The sequence below is a fragment of the Talpa europaea genome (genome assembly GCF_964194135.1).
Source record: "Talpa europaea genome assembly, chromosome: 6".
NCBI classification, from domain to species: Eukaryota; Metazoa; Chordata; class Mammalia; order Eulipotyphla; family Talpidae; genus Talpa; species Talpa europaea.
The window spans coordinates 19,005,161-19,019,673 of NC_140072.1; the positions used below are offsets into that span (position 1 = coordinate 19,005,161).

The 14,513-nt window shown below is 39.9% G+C and overlaps 1 protein-coding gene across 1 annotated transcript in view; it reads left to right on the forward strand.

Annotated features, from left to right (window-relative positions):
• Positions 1 to 12,415, forward strand: part of RASGRP3 (RAS guanyl releasing protein 3) — a gene marked incomplete at both ends in the record, with an annotated part of 35,432 nt that extends 23,017 nt beyond the window's left edge. The window contains 5 exons of the mRNA XM_084236032.1: positions 799 to 914; positions 3,285 to 3,432; positions 8,893 to 8,929; positions 11,565 to 11,690; positions 12,024 to 12,415. Of these exons, the coding sequence (XP_084092158.1) occupies positions 799 to 914; positions 3,285 to 3,432; positions 8,893 to 8,929; positions 11,565 to 11,690; positions 12,024 to 12,415 (819 nt within the window). The remainder of the gene's footprint in view (positions 1 to 798; positions 915 to 3,284; positions 3,433 to 8,892; positions 8,930 to 11,564; positions 11,691 to 12,023) is intronic.
• Between the last annotated feature and the right edge of the window lie 2,098 nt (positions 12,416 to 14,513).

Here is a 14,513-nt window from a genome sequence, read left to right on the forward strand (position 1 = left end):
TTTTTGGTATTCTAAGTTCTTGTGTATACATGGGAACTGTTTCTGGACTCTACTCTCTGTAGTAAATCACAATAAGTCAATGTGATAAATCACATTAAAACAATGTTTTAATTAGTCTGCGTTATTTGTTAACAGAAATAGAAGTAGGTGAGGAGACTAAGCAGAGCCTGGAAGGAGCAGTATCCTCAGGAGACTGAAAAGTCTAATCTAAAATAAATTTTACAATAAAATTAATGTAATTTATCAATAAAATTAATATAAATTAATTAATATAAATTACATTAATAAAATTAATGTAAAATTAATGTAATTTTGTAGAATACTTGATTTCTGATAGGGCACATTCTCCCCTATTCCTTCTTATCTTAAACATCCTAGGCTATTGTCAATAATGTTCATTTTTATTTGAACTCTGGAATCAATTTGCTCATTTAAATTCTCACTGGCATTTTAAGTGGAATTGCATTAAAAGTATACTTCAATTTTTGAGACGATTTAACATTTTAAAGCTTAATTTTATATTGGTCTTTGTTCTGCAAGCCTAACTCCTACACAACTCTGAGGTACCAGTTTAGACCACACTTTCCTTTTAAATCCTTTCACAGCCTGAGCACACTCTTTTTATCCTCAGCATCGCATTTATCTTCTTATACTATTAAGCTTCCTTGATTTAGTTATCTCCCACTCGATTTTAAGATCCATGAGAGAAAGAATAATATCTACTTATAATTGTTTTCCAATAACAAGTTCAGATTCTGACTCATAATCATTTAATAAACATTTGTCTTTCCTTTGCAGTCTGTGTTTAGAAACTATGATCATGACCATGATGGGTACATTTCTCAAGAGGACTTTGAAAGTATAGCTGCCAATTTTCCCTTCTTGGATTCCTTTTGCGTGCTGGACAAAGATCAGTAAGCTTTAATTTTGTTATTTTTTTAATGCAGAAAGTTATTATCAGAGGAGAGTAGGGAAACCATTCATTTACATTTTGACAACTCCAATCCTAGTGTACTGATGAGACAAACCTAACTTTTTACTGGTTTTTGCCTTGGTGTTCATGAGCATGACTGGTTGGTTGGGACCGCAGAGAAGACTACATCATCAGTGTTGAGTACAGGCATCCATCTGCAGATTAGCCCAGATCTCTATCCCCCACATTACTTCTATTACTCAGCAAGCTCATCAACCTCAACACTACCTTCAAAAAAGAGCAGAGGAGAAATTATATTTAGAGCTAGTCTGGTAGAGTCTTGAACATCTGTGGGCCTAAGACTCATCAAGTTCAAGTGGGCCTTGAACATCTGTGGGCCTAAGACTCATGACTTTATTACCTTATTTATCATCTTCATGAAAGAAGGTGATGGCTGCAGATAGCCAAGAAATTCATGCTTTGCTTTTTTATTTGCTATCACATCAACCATCTTGATTAAACAAAGATAAAAGATATTTGTCATTAGCTTCAAAGAGTTTCTGAAAAATAAAATGACTTTAGAAGCTAAAATCCAGCTATGTTAAAAAAAGTAATGATTGTAAAATGTATATTGCTTAGAAAACTAGTATAATTTTGATTGCTTCATTTTTTTTAAGATTTATTTATTTGTTTGTTTGCTTATTTGTTTATTTATTTATTTACACAAGCACTGGGTACAGTCAGAAGCACGGGAGGGTGAGAGAATTCACCAGAGCCAGAACAACGGGGAGCAGAGCAGGCAGAAGGACGGAAGTACACTGCTGAGGGGAGCAGCGGGTGGCAGGAGAGGTCTGCACACCATGTGGGACCCTCCTCCGGTGGCCAGGGAGCAGCCGGGGATCGAACTGGCACTGCAGAAGCTGCGGGCAGCCTCGCAACCCAGCGCTCAACCACTGCACCACCAGGGAGGCCCGATTGCTTCATTTTTAATTATATGAGATTAGTTCCTAGTTTAAAAAGCATCCCTTATGAAACAGAGTTTACAATGGCGAAAAGTCCAAATCATATCACATTAAAATTCTCTGACATTTTTGTTGATGTGAGAATTTTTCTTTAAGAATTAAATCTGTAAGTAATTCCACACAGCAAGAAAAGTCACTGTACTTTATCTTAAATGTCTTAAAACTTTAATTCAGCTTTCATTACAGATCCAGAACAAAGTACACTTTCAAGTAGAGTGAACTATTAGAAACATAACTTCCTTTACAAAATAAAACTTAAGTTACCTGCTAACTACACATTTCTTCCCTTTGCTCTTTATGTCACACACTGTCAGGAAGTCAATAAGTTCAAGGAATGAGAAAAGGTCACTGAAGATGCTATCGTGACAGTTTCAATAGAATGGCAGAGTTAGAAACCTGACTATATAAAATAAAGAGTATGGAAGTAATTGAAGAAAATGCAAAAAATTAAAACCTCTTTTTCAAAACTTTGGGAGTTAGAGAAGGATGAGAAAAAAGGCAAGGGTTGGAGATGACAGCAGGATCGAGGGAAGACATTTTTAGGAGGGTAAGTCTGTGTGTATTTGTTAACAGAAATAGAAGTAGGTGAAGAGACTGAGCTGAGCCTGGAAGGAGCAGTATCCTCAGGAGACTGTAAAGTGGAGATTGGGGGTATGACCTCCCTGGAGATAGGAAAACAAGGGAGGACCGATTAGATATGAAGGATTTCTGAGTTGGCACAGAAAAAGGTACAATCTCCAACACGTACTGGTGTGGAGAGAAGGCAATATGGAACTCACTCATGTCAAGTAGACATTTTTGGTAAACAAGAAATTGGAATGTGTGATCTAGGTTGAAATGGAGCCTTGTGTGGAGAAGATCTGGAGTAATTACTCTGGCAGGTGACTGGGCTTTGAGCTAGTGAGATATGAATGGAGAAATTACCAATGGCAGTGACCTGGATAATATCAGGCTGAATGAATTTGAGGTGATGGGCCCAGTTATTACTATTTTTGCCTTTGTCCAGCAACCTGATTTTTGTAAATTCTATTGGTAGGAAATGGCTAGAAGGGAGATACCCTTCTGGAAGTTACTATTTGGTAATGAAGGAGACTTTGTGTGTAAGTACTCAGGAAACACATACACACACACACACACACACACACACACACACCCCTTCTGTTTACTAAGAATGTCTTTGGCACCAAAAGCTGTCCTTTGAAGTCCACTCCTCTCTTCAGACGTAACAGAGAAGTGAACATTCCTCACCTGCTTTTGACCGCCAAAGTTTGAAAGTAGGTGGTTAAAGTGTGGCAACAATTTAGCAAATTAATTCTCAAACATCCTTTCCTTCTTGATTCTTCTCATAGGGATGGCCTAATTAGTAAAGATGAAATGATGGCTTACTTCCTAAGAGCAAAGTCCCAACTACATTGTAAAATGGGGCCAGGATTTGTCCATAATTTTCAGGAGATGACCTATCTCAAGCCGACCTTCTGCGAACACTGTGCTGGATTTGTAAGTCTGTTTTCTGTTGTTTGCTTGGATATGTGGTTATTGGTGCAGCATCTGACAAGTAGGAAAATGATACACTAACAGAGTCCATTGTCTGCCTTAGATCAGAAGTAAAACAAGATGGCTTCCTGAAAGTATAAATTAAGTTAAAAACAAAAGCAAGGTCTTTGGGTGTAGATCTAAGACATGAATGAAGAGATTACTCTTCTAATAATGCAAGCTGGTGAGGACAGGGAAGATGAGGGTCTGTTAACTCAAGAGAGTGGTCTGACTTTTAATCCCTGCCGCAGAAAGGTTGAGCCCAAGGAACCCTGTCATTCATCATGAATTCTCATGCGTTCAGTTAAAGGGAGTGTTTAGCTTATTCCTTCCAGTTTTTGTTCTTGTCCACTGTGTGTCACTAGAAATCCATTATGGCGTGGTTCAATAATTCACAACTCAAAAAGGGAAAAATCATTTTGGAGAGAAGATGGTTATAATAATAAATAATGTTTACTTGGGATTTGACAGTATCTAAGTACTTACATAGACATTCATGCAATTAATCCCTCATAACAAGCCTTTGAGGTGAACAAGGCTCACCTTTCCCATTTGCCTCTGAAAATTGAGTTCCAAAGAGAATAACCCAAGTTTCCTAGAGTCAATCAATAATGACCTGAGCTGGAATGCAAATGGAGGTATTCTCAATCTGAATCCTATGCTCTTCCTACACCTCTGCAGCAAATGGAGACTGTCTACTCCATTTCCCCATATTTGACAATTCCTTGGGAATTAAGGTCAACTTTGATCCAGGTATTAAACAAAGACTCTCAGTCCCTGTACATCTTCTAGGACATACCCAAGTTATGTAAGATGGAAAATGTGGTCCTCCACCAGCCTGGTGAGTGTAACTATCACCCTTTTTCCAGACACCAGAGCTCAGCTGTATTAGCTTTATTCAGCAGTGGTATACCACTGTTGACTCATGTTGAATTTGCTCCTGATAATCTGGGTTACCACTAAATGACATTTTTCCCATCTTGTGCTTGAATAACTGGTTTGGGGGAAACAGGGGACACGTCTCTGAAAGTGAGTATAGAAGAGACAATGGTTACCTCAAAAATCACCCAGGTAGTCATATCAACTAATGTGCTCAAGGGGCGAGGAAGGACCACTTAACTGTAAGCATGTAACAAAGGGTACCAAGTTACCCTAAACTGTTAAGTGATGGGGTATACATTCTAAGGGTTTGGTCATCCATGTGCACAAAGGCAAAGAAAGCAGATTATTAGTGTGAAAGAGCTTTAATAGAAATGGCATGGTGAGGGAACCTTCTGGTGGCACAAGGGGTTAAACACAACACTTGAAGCTATCCTCAGCCTCTGCAGCACAGGTTCGATCTCCGGCCAGCCAAGTTGCTGACCCACATGGTGCAGCAGACCTCTCCTGTCTCACCTGTTGCTCCCCTCAGCAGTGTATTTCAGTCAATCTGCCTGTTCTGTTCCCCACTATGTCTCTGGTGAACCCTCTTACATCTTGTACCTCTGGCCTGTACCCCAGTTCTGTATGCATAAATAAATCTTAAAAAAAAAAAAAAGAAATGGCATGGCAAGAGAGATAAAAAGAGAAAGAGAGAAAGAGAAGAAAGGATTACAAATAATAGATTCCCAGTGCAACTCCAAAAATTACCCATCCTCTTGTGGGCAAAATCCCAATCAAATAGGCTCAACCTGAAGTGGGACATCTGAGACCCAAAAGCTTGCCACAGTTTTAAGACACCTTCTGGCAAGGTACCACAGGAAAGGGATTAGGCAGGTCCCACCCAGAGAGCCAGAACAAAAGGTGATAAATAATAACTGCCATTGTCTCTGCTAAGGACCAGGGGCAGCCACCCCAGATGTATCTCCTCCACATGTCTCCTCCAAGTGTCTTTCCTCCTTAATTCCACCTCCAACATACATCCACCTCACTCCCTCCCAGCCATGTCCCCATTCAGGAAGTCTAGGTCATGGCCTTCTGGAAGCTGTAGTCCAAGGCAGCTGCATATAAATGGGGGTAGAGAAAGTATTACCCAGTCTCTGTACTCTGGTGCTCTTGCCCCTTTTACTAGATGCACATGTAACATCACATGCTCTCTTTGCCACCCTAGGAAGGAGAAATTCTATCAGCTTCACCTCTGGGACCCAATCACTTTATCATGAAATAAGTGTTTCTTTTTTCCATGTTTCTATCTTGTGATGGGAATTTTGGAAGTATACAGACCTGAAAAATGCTAGAGTGGACCGGGACCATGTGGAATTTTCTCCTGCAGAGTGTGACTCAGTAAATCTGTTAAGCTGATACTGCTCAGCCAAAGATTGGGTTGAGACATCTGTCCTTTACTGTGGTAAGAGAGTGGGAAGGTCCTTCTCAGATCACTGCTGTCTAATCCTCTGGTCTCTCTCCCTATGGAGGTACTGACTCCATAGAGGTACCACACTAGTCTTTCTTGGCTGTGCCCCACTCTCTCCCCAACTCATCAGAACACATTTGATGGTGCCAGGTTTTTGGTGTTTTTTTGTTTTTTTTTTAATTTCAAGATTTGTTGATTTGCCACTAGTTTACATAATCTGTAATTTTCAAAGTACAACCCCCATATGTATACATGCCTTACTCTCTAGAGCCATGAGTATTATCTTCCCTCCAGTTATGTCCACCCACCCACCTCCGCCACCACTTTCTGCAAGGGAAACAAAATAAAACAAAAAAAGGGACTATACCAAACTAAAAATCTTTTGTACCTGGAAAGAAACCAAAACAAAAAATTGGAAGAAGATATTTGCATATCACATATCTCACAAGGGGTTAATTTAAAAAAATATATATAAAGACCTCATACAACTCAACAACAACAAAGAACTCAGTCAAAAAAATGGGTAAAAGGCCTAAATAGATATTTATCCAAAGAAAATATTCACATGTCCTGGGGACATATGAAACAATGCTCAACATCACTTACTGTAAGGGAAATGCAAATCAAAACCACAATGAGATATCAGCCCACCCCAGTGAGCATGGAGCTTTGAGGAGGTAGAAAAATATAGACTTGGACCCTGGAACCGTGGATTTGAATCTCAGTTCTTCCCCTTACTAACACCATGTCCTTCACCAAGTTATTCATTATCTTTGCATCTCTGTTTTCTTACTGTAAAGGGGAGTTGACACTTAACCTGCTATGTCATTGTAATGATTAAATGAAATCATGTCTGTTGCATGTCACATAAGTCAGAGCAAATATTTGTCTTTTTTTGTTACTTTTTATTGAGTCTCCTTTTGGAGTTTATTTTTTTTTTTAAGATTTATTTATTTATGCACACAAGAACTGGGGAACAGGCCAGAGGTCTGGAGGTGAGAGGATTCACCAGAGACAGAGTGACGAACAGAACAGGCAGATTGACTGAAATACATTGCTGATGGGGAGCAGTGGGCAAGTCAGGAGAAGTCTGCTATGCTATGTGGCTAGCCCCTTGGCTGGGTATTGAACTCATGCTGCAGTGGCTGCAGACAGCTTCATAGGTTACATCTCAACCACCTGTGCCACCAGGGAGGCCCTCCTTTTGGAGTTTAATTAAGAATAACTCACTTTAAAATTTGTAGCTTTTTTGTTTTTCAAAATATATTTCATTCCACAGTTACAATTTGACTCAGTCTTTACTCAAAACATTTTTTTTAAGTCCACTGGTTTTCAAAGGAATTTATAGATATAAATTTCTAGATTTATCATTAAAAAGAATGTTGAGGGAATACAGGAAACCATTTTCCACTGCCAAACCACCAGTTTTTGAAATAAATTCCATTTTAAGGACAAACAGACACTACTTGAAATACATTTATTTTTTAATTCAAATTTCAGAATTGTAAGAGTTTTTGCTAATTCCCTTATTTTGAGATCTGGAGAAATTACGTGATTTCCCTAAGGCCACAGGGGTTATTGGCGGCAGGACTGAGACTCATACCAGTGCTCCTGACTCCCAGTCCAGTGCCCCTACACCATATTCATGCCAAATCTTACAGCAGCGCAAGGATTTGGGGAGTCCTTCACCCCCATGAGGCATCCTCTCCTTCCTTGGCTGCATTCTAACCCAGTGCCTCTTACTGGGAGTGCTGCCTCCTTGTGCTTGAGTAAGCACGAGATCAGGAATGCTCCAACTCCCCTTCCTGAAGACTCATGCGCCACTTTATCTTCTTCAGTAGCTCCTGTAGCAGCGTTTCCCGTTTGTGTCAACTCCCCATTCCTCTTCCAGTCATCCTGACACCTGAGATCTTGCTTCCCATCAGTGGTCTTAATAATGCTTCCTGTCCAAGAGGCAAAAATGCTGCCATATTCCAGGAAGTGTTTGCATCTTAATTAAGTTTTCTGAAGGACCAAATCACTTTTAAGGCTCAAAAGAGTCACTTAGTGCTGAGGGAGTTTCCTTGTGAAAGAATAGCCTTGCTAGTGCCCTGGAGACCCTTCACATTGGCACTATTTTAGTCTTTTCATAGGACCGTGGTACCCATACTTTGAGCAATGCTCCCCTGTAATAAAGGTGAACAGCACCTGCATCAGCCCAGTAGGTCACTAGCCCTACTTCTTTGGAATCATTTCATCAAGTAGATGTCAATCATCTAGCCTAACCTAACCTAACCTAACCACTGCAAGGTTAGGAGTGGGTAGTCTCATTTAATTCATCAATACTGTGTATTTCTGGGTGCCCTGGAACCCACGTGCAAATGTTGTGTGGGCAGCATTAGAATAATCTTGACAAGGCCCCTTCATCATGGAGTTTGCAGTCCATCAAGAGGTCAGAGATACCACTACCAAGATGCTGACCTCACATCTCTCCAGAGACATTTGTTGCTTCCTCCATCCTATTTGTTTGGCAGTATCTGAGCCTTTTCTGCATTTCCCACAGCTCTGGTATAGGTCAAACAATGAAAATGTGAAGAAGGAATACAAGAATCAATACTAGATCCTGTATTCCTTCAAGGTATTCTTTCCAGAAGAGGAAGTGTTTTCAGAAAATAACCTAAGAAATTCTAAATGCTTTAGTGGGATATGCATGCTTTAGGTTGATCAATTTTCTTGTGTGGGTACGAAGAACAGCTAGCATGATCAAAGATAAGGTGGTGGGAATGAGGGGCTTCCAAAGACCAAGCAACAAAGTCTTCCTGTAAATTTTGCTGAAAGTGTATTATGCCAAAGTCCAATAAACACACCAACGTCAGTTTCCCATCCCAACTTCCATTTGGCTCCCCCAAACAAAAGGGAAGCAGAGCTGTTATCACTGCAGCTGGAGCAGCTGGGAGAGGTTCATCTATCTGACAGGAAGGGTGTCAGGAGCAGCCACATCCTGTTTGTGCTCCACCAGTCACAGTGCTTCCCGGGACTTCCTTCTCTGGGGCCTTGTTTTCTTTCCAGATTTCTCTTTAGATTCCCTGACGTTCTTTTGTCTTTTGTTACAGCTCTGGGGCATAATCAAGCAAGGATATAAATGCAAAGGTAAATAAATATTATTTTGTTAAAATTTTTTAAGTGTGATGTTTAGGGCTGGAACCAAATTTGTCTGATGAGAAAACAAAAGCTGATTAAATATAAGTCTTTCGGGCTGCTGGCAACTGAGGAGTTAACATGTACAGGGAAGGATTCCTCCAGTTTTGGAAAATCCAGATGGGAATTATGAATTGTTACAAGAACAAGAAAATTACCATTATCAACCCACATACATTGAGCCTCCAAGTCTAGGATGTCTTGCTAATTGTCAGGATAAAGTTTTGAAGCAGGACAAGCCTAACTAAAATATCATATATAAGAACTTATCCTTCAAGGGAGAACACACATGTTAATTTCTGTAATACATATGCTTTTCTTTCCAATCTTATGTAGCTGTTCCTTTCTCTATTCAATGATAGATGATAAGGAAAAAGCTTAAAACTTATTTTTGTCCCTTTTCATGAATTTGCTCAGATGTCTACCCAATAATTGAAATTCACAAGCAATTGAATAAAGAGATATTTCATAAATGCAATATGCACACATAATAATAGGTATTCAGGGATGTGCTGGAATTTTTATATATGATTTTGATACATTATTGGTGTTTAAGAATTTGCTGGCTGTTTTATGTAGGCTGTTTATACAGGTTCTTTTAAGAATCTGATAATGTTCTAGAAAAGCATAATAAAACTATAAAAGGAAAATCTTTCTTTTTTAATTGAAGTAACATTGGTTTACAATGTTGTTTATGATTTAGATATAGGGTCTCCCTCTTCAGAGATTGTTTCTACACCAGACTCACAACCACCACACCCACAGTTCATTGTGCTCTCTCCCCATTTGTTTACTCCCCTACCCCTCCAAGTCTGGTAGCCTCATTCTACAATCAGATTTCTAGGGTTTGTTATTGGTTTGGCTTTATCTGACCCTTTGTTTGGTTTTTCTATATTCCACATGTAAATGACACCACCCAGTATTTGTCTTTCTCCTTTTGACTTATTTCACTTAGCTTCCAGCTCTATCTATGCTGTCACAAAAGGCAAGAATTCATCTTTTTTTTTATAGCTGAGCAGTATTCCATTGTATATACAGACCACACCTTCCTGATCCACTCATGTGTTTTTGGTCACTTACATTGTTCCCATAGCTTGGCTGTTGTAAGTAGTGCTGCAGTGAACATAGCAGTGCATATATCCCTTCAAATTAGTACTTTGTAATCTTCAGGTGGGTATTTAGGAGTGAAATTGCTGGGTTCTATGGTAGATCTATCTTTAATACTTTGAGAACCTCCATACTGTTATCCACAGGGGACTTGAGCACTCTATATCCCCACCAACAGTGTACAAGTGTTCCCCAAAGGAAATATCTTAATCACATAGTGTCTACAGAGTAATATTGTTCCCCTATAATGCTTCCCCCCCAAATCATAGGCTTATTTTGAATAGACAGCTTTCCTGACCCTCGACAGAAGCCACTGTTTAGTGCACAAAAACTCCTTCCTTTAGTATCTCTCTGCATCAACTGTTTTTAACTTGTTATATTTTTACTTTCAAGTAGCAATATCATATTACCCAACGATGAGTCATTTGTTTTATTCTGGCTTCTGTCTCACATCCCCTAAAATACAGATACATACACACACAGATTTGAAGATGGAAATCAATAAATCTTTGCATCATATTTGCATGTATGGTATTTTCTCTTAATGGCACATAGAGAATTGGCTGAACATGCCATTATAGTTTAATCTTTCTGAGTTGTCACTACAAGACCATTGAGGGGTGAGAGGTGTGCTGTGGCAGGGAATGTGTTTTGAAAATAATTAGAAATTTCCTCTTTTAGGGTAAAGATGGAAGGACGCTCTTTAAAATAATATCTGGTCAGCAATTCAAGGGAAGCATAAGACCTTTTTATGAAATAATTGTGTTGCTATCTTGCAAAGTGGCCATATTTTTCTACCCCAAGAACTAATTCATAGTCTACTTTCATGATTAAAGTATCTTAATGGGAAACTTAAGACTCTGCTGTATGCCATTTCAAAGCTATAATCAAAACTGGAATATGTTTATTGGGTATATGACCTCCTTGTTTTCTAAAAAAAAAAAAAAAAAGATGTAATCACTTGTCCTGTTGTCCTGGAAAAGGTCTTTGGAAATGAAGATTTTAAAAGCAGACAAATTTGAATGGAAGGATACCTCACTGTTAATTATCAGTGGCAGCAGGTGGTTCTGGGAGAGATTAGAACTGAAGCTCTTTACCCTCACTCTAGCCCCAGGAACCTCTTTGTGGGAAATCCATCTTGGCCTGGCAAAGAACCCCAATCCCATGGAGGTTGCATTTAGTTTTGGGTAAAGGTAACTCCTCACTCAGGCTCACCCTTGCTTGTTTGCTCCCCAGCATTTAAGTGGGCTGTGTAAAGGAACCAAGCAAATGCAAGAGAAGGTTAGGGGCCCCGGGAAGGCAAAAGAGTTCTACTGGCCCTTTTCTAGTCCTGGGTCTGAGGCAGACCTTGTGGGCCTGAGGCAGACAGAGCTTCAACATAGAAACAAAGTTGGGGAGACTGAAAGGCTGACACCTTAAACACCTCCTTGGAAGCCGGGTTCTCACTAATCAGCTGAATTTTTTTTTTTTTATTTTTCAGACTGTGGCGCCAATTGTCACAAACAGTGCAAAGACCTTCTGGTTCTGGCCTGCAGGAGATTTGCCCGGGCCCCCTCCTTGGGCAGCAGTCATGGCTCTCTGCCTGGTAGCCCCTCTCTGCCCCCAGGTAAAACCCCCTACTTCCTTTCCTATCTTAGTTTCCCTCTCCTTACCTTTCCATACCTGGAGCTTGTTGGGTTCTGGCTCTAAAGCAAGTCAGAGTCATTATAAACACCAAGACCTTTTTCGGGTAAGCAGCAGTGGCTAAACCCTTGAATCCCTCTCACTTCTCTCTGCTTTCAGGTTTCACTAATATGCATTCACCAGCAGCCACTTTAGTTTTGTCCTTAGTCTGTTCCTCTAGGACCTTGCATTGAACTCTTGTTGTTAGCACCAACTTTTATGGTTTTCTATGAAGCAGTCAGATATCAAATAATCACTATTCTCTTTCCTCTTCCAGTGCAGGATGAGGTGTTTGAGTTCCCCAGCGTCACTGCTGGACACCAAGACCTGGACGACAGAGCCATCACCTTAGTTACAGGCTCTTCCCGCAAGATCTCCGTGCGGCTGCAGCGGGCCACGACCAGCCAAGCCACCCAGACTGAGCCTGTCTGGTCAGAAGCTGGCTGGGGGGACTCCGGGTCCCACACCTTCCCCAAAATGAAATCCAAGTTCCATGATAAAGCCACAAAGGACAAAGGCTTCGCCAAATGGGAGAATGAGAAGCCCAGGGTACAGGAGGGTGTGGATGTTGTAGACCGGGGCACTGAGTTTGAACCTGACCGGGATGAGGAAGACATGGAGGAGACCAGACAGGACGGGGAGGTCAGTGCTGGCTCAAACCACAAATAAAATCGGAAGGCGGCTGAAGAGCCTGAGATGAGGGTAATTTGGGGATGTAAACTGAGAGTTCTGAAAGCAGAATCACAGGGAATCAAGACATATCACTTTTAATCTTGTTGCTGGTTAGCTGTGTGGCTTAGGAAAATGCTTTCTTCTCCTTGGATCTCAGTTTCATCTTACATAAAATTGACCTGGATGCCACCTGCAACTTAGTGAAGGTTGCCATATCTCTGTACTAAAATGATGTTCCAGGATCTAGAAGGATTGCATGTGTCTGCTGTGCACACTACCCATCAAGCGTGAATCAGGTTTAAACTTAGTAAAGGCAGTAGGAACGAAAGACTTGTAAGCAGAGAATAAAAATTGGAAACTCTTGTCTATAAAAAGAGGCTTTTGACAGCATCTGGAGAAAGGGGTAGTGAGAATCAGAAACAAGGGGATCTCAAGGTCCTATAATCCAGGCTTTGCCTCCACGCAAAAATTGAGTAACAATTTTCCCTTGTTACTCACATCACAAGGGAAATTAGAAAGCATGTGGAATTTGCTAGAACAGTCAAAAATATGAATTGATTCAAGATGTACTTAGATAAATTTACTAGCCAACAGTCCATAGTGTACCTTTAAAGCAATATACCCCTAAAACATAGAGTGTTGTGACCCCACATTACCTCAATAAGTATCATTTAAAAAATAAAACTAATTAAAAATAATAATGCAGTGTCATAGACAGCTATTGCCTCCCTATTGAATAGTTCTCAGAAACAGAATACTGGGTTAGGCTGAAAAGCTTCTGGGCCACTTCAGGGCTGCTTATTCTTATAGGCAGTCCTCCACATGTCACTCTTCAGAAGACCTAAACACATAGTCGCCATAGTTTCCCATGAGAAAAAGTCCAATAACCTTTAACCAAAATTCCTCTAGTTCCTTCCTCATTGAAGACAATAAGGAGGCCACATATTCTTCACTCAGATGAACTTTATTATAAGTTCCCTCTGAGTCATTTTTTCCCCTTTCTTATAACACCAACTTTTAAAAACAGCTTTATTGAGATACCATTTATAAATCTAAAGTATATCATTCAATAGTTTATTTAGTATTTTGACAGAATGGGCAATCATATTTAAAAATCTAATTTTAGAATATTTATATCACTCCAAAAGAAAAATCCTGTATCCATCATTCCCCATCCCACCCACCTAACCCCAGTGCCAGGCAACCAACTAATTTACTTTCTGTCTGTATAGATTTGCAACATCAACTTTTTTTTAAAATAAATTTTATTTTTATATTCCCCATACAATTGCAATCCCCTTATTTTGACCCCAAGCCCTCCCCTCCCCACCCCCCACTCCCCATAGAGTGTCTCTGGTTCATAGTTTTTTGTTGATTTGATTTTCACTTTCTTATATTCATTTTCCTGGTCCTTTATTTAAGTTTTCTAGATTCCTGCTATGAGTGAGACCATCTGGTATTTTTCTTTTTCTTTCTGGCTTATTTCGCTGAGCATGATCCCTTCCAGCGCCATCCATGTTGCTGCAAATTGCATGTGTTTATCTTTTTTGAATGCTGAGTAATATTCCATGGTGTATATGTACCACATCTTCTTGATCCAGTCATCTAATTTTGGGCATTTGGGTTGTTTCCAAAGCTTAGCTATTGTAAACAGTGCTGCTATAAACATAGGGGTGCAGGTGCTCGTTGGAATTGATGTTTCTGTGTCCTTTGGGTAAATACCTAGGAGTGGAATTGCTGGATCATATGGAAGCTCTATGTTTAGTAGGTCCAGAAATCTCCACACAGCTCTCCATAGTGGTTGGACCAGTTTGCACTCCCACCAACAGTGCAGGAGAGTTCCTTTTTCTCCACAACCTCACCAACATTTGTTGTTGCTAGTTTTTTTAATATGTGCCATTCTCACTGGTGTGAGATGGTATCTCATTATAGTTTTGATTTGCATTTTCCTGATTACAAGTGATGTTGAACATTTTTTCATATGCCTGTTGGCCATTTGCATTTCCTCTTCAGAGAAGTTTCTTTTTAGCTCTTCTGCCCATTTTTTGACTGAATTATTTTCTTTGTTGTTGTTGAGTCTCATCAGCTCTTTGCA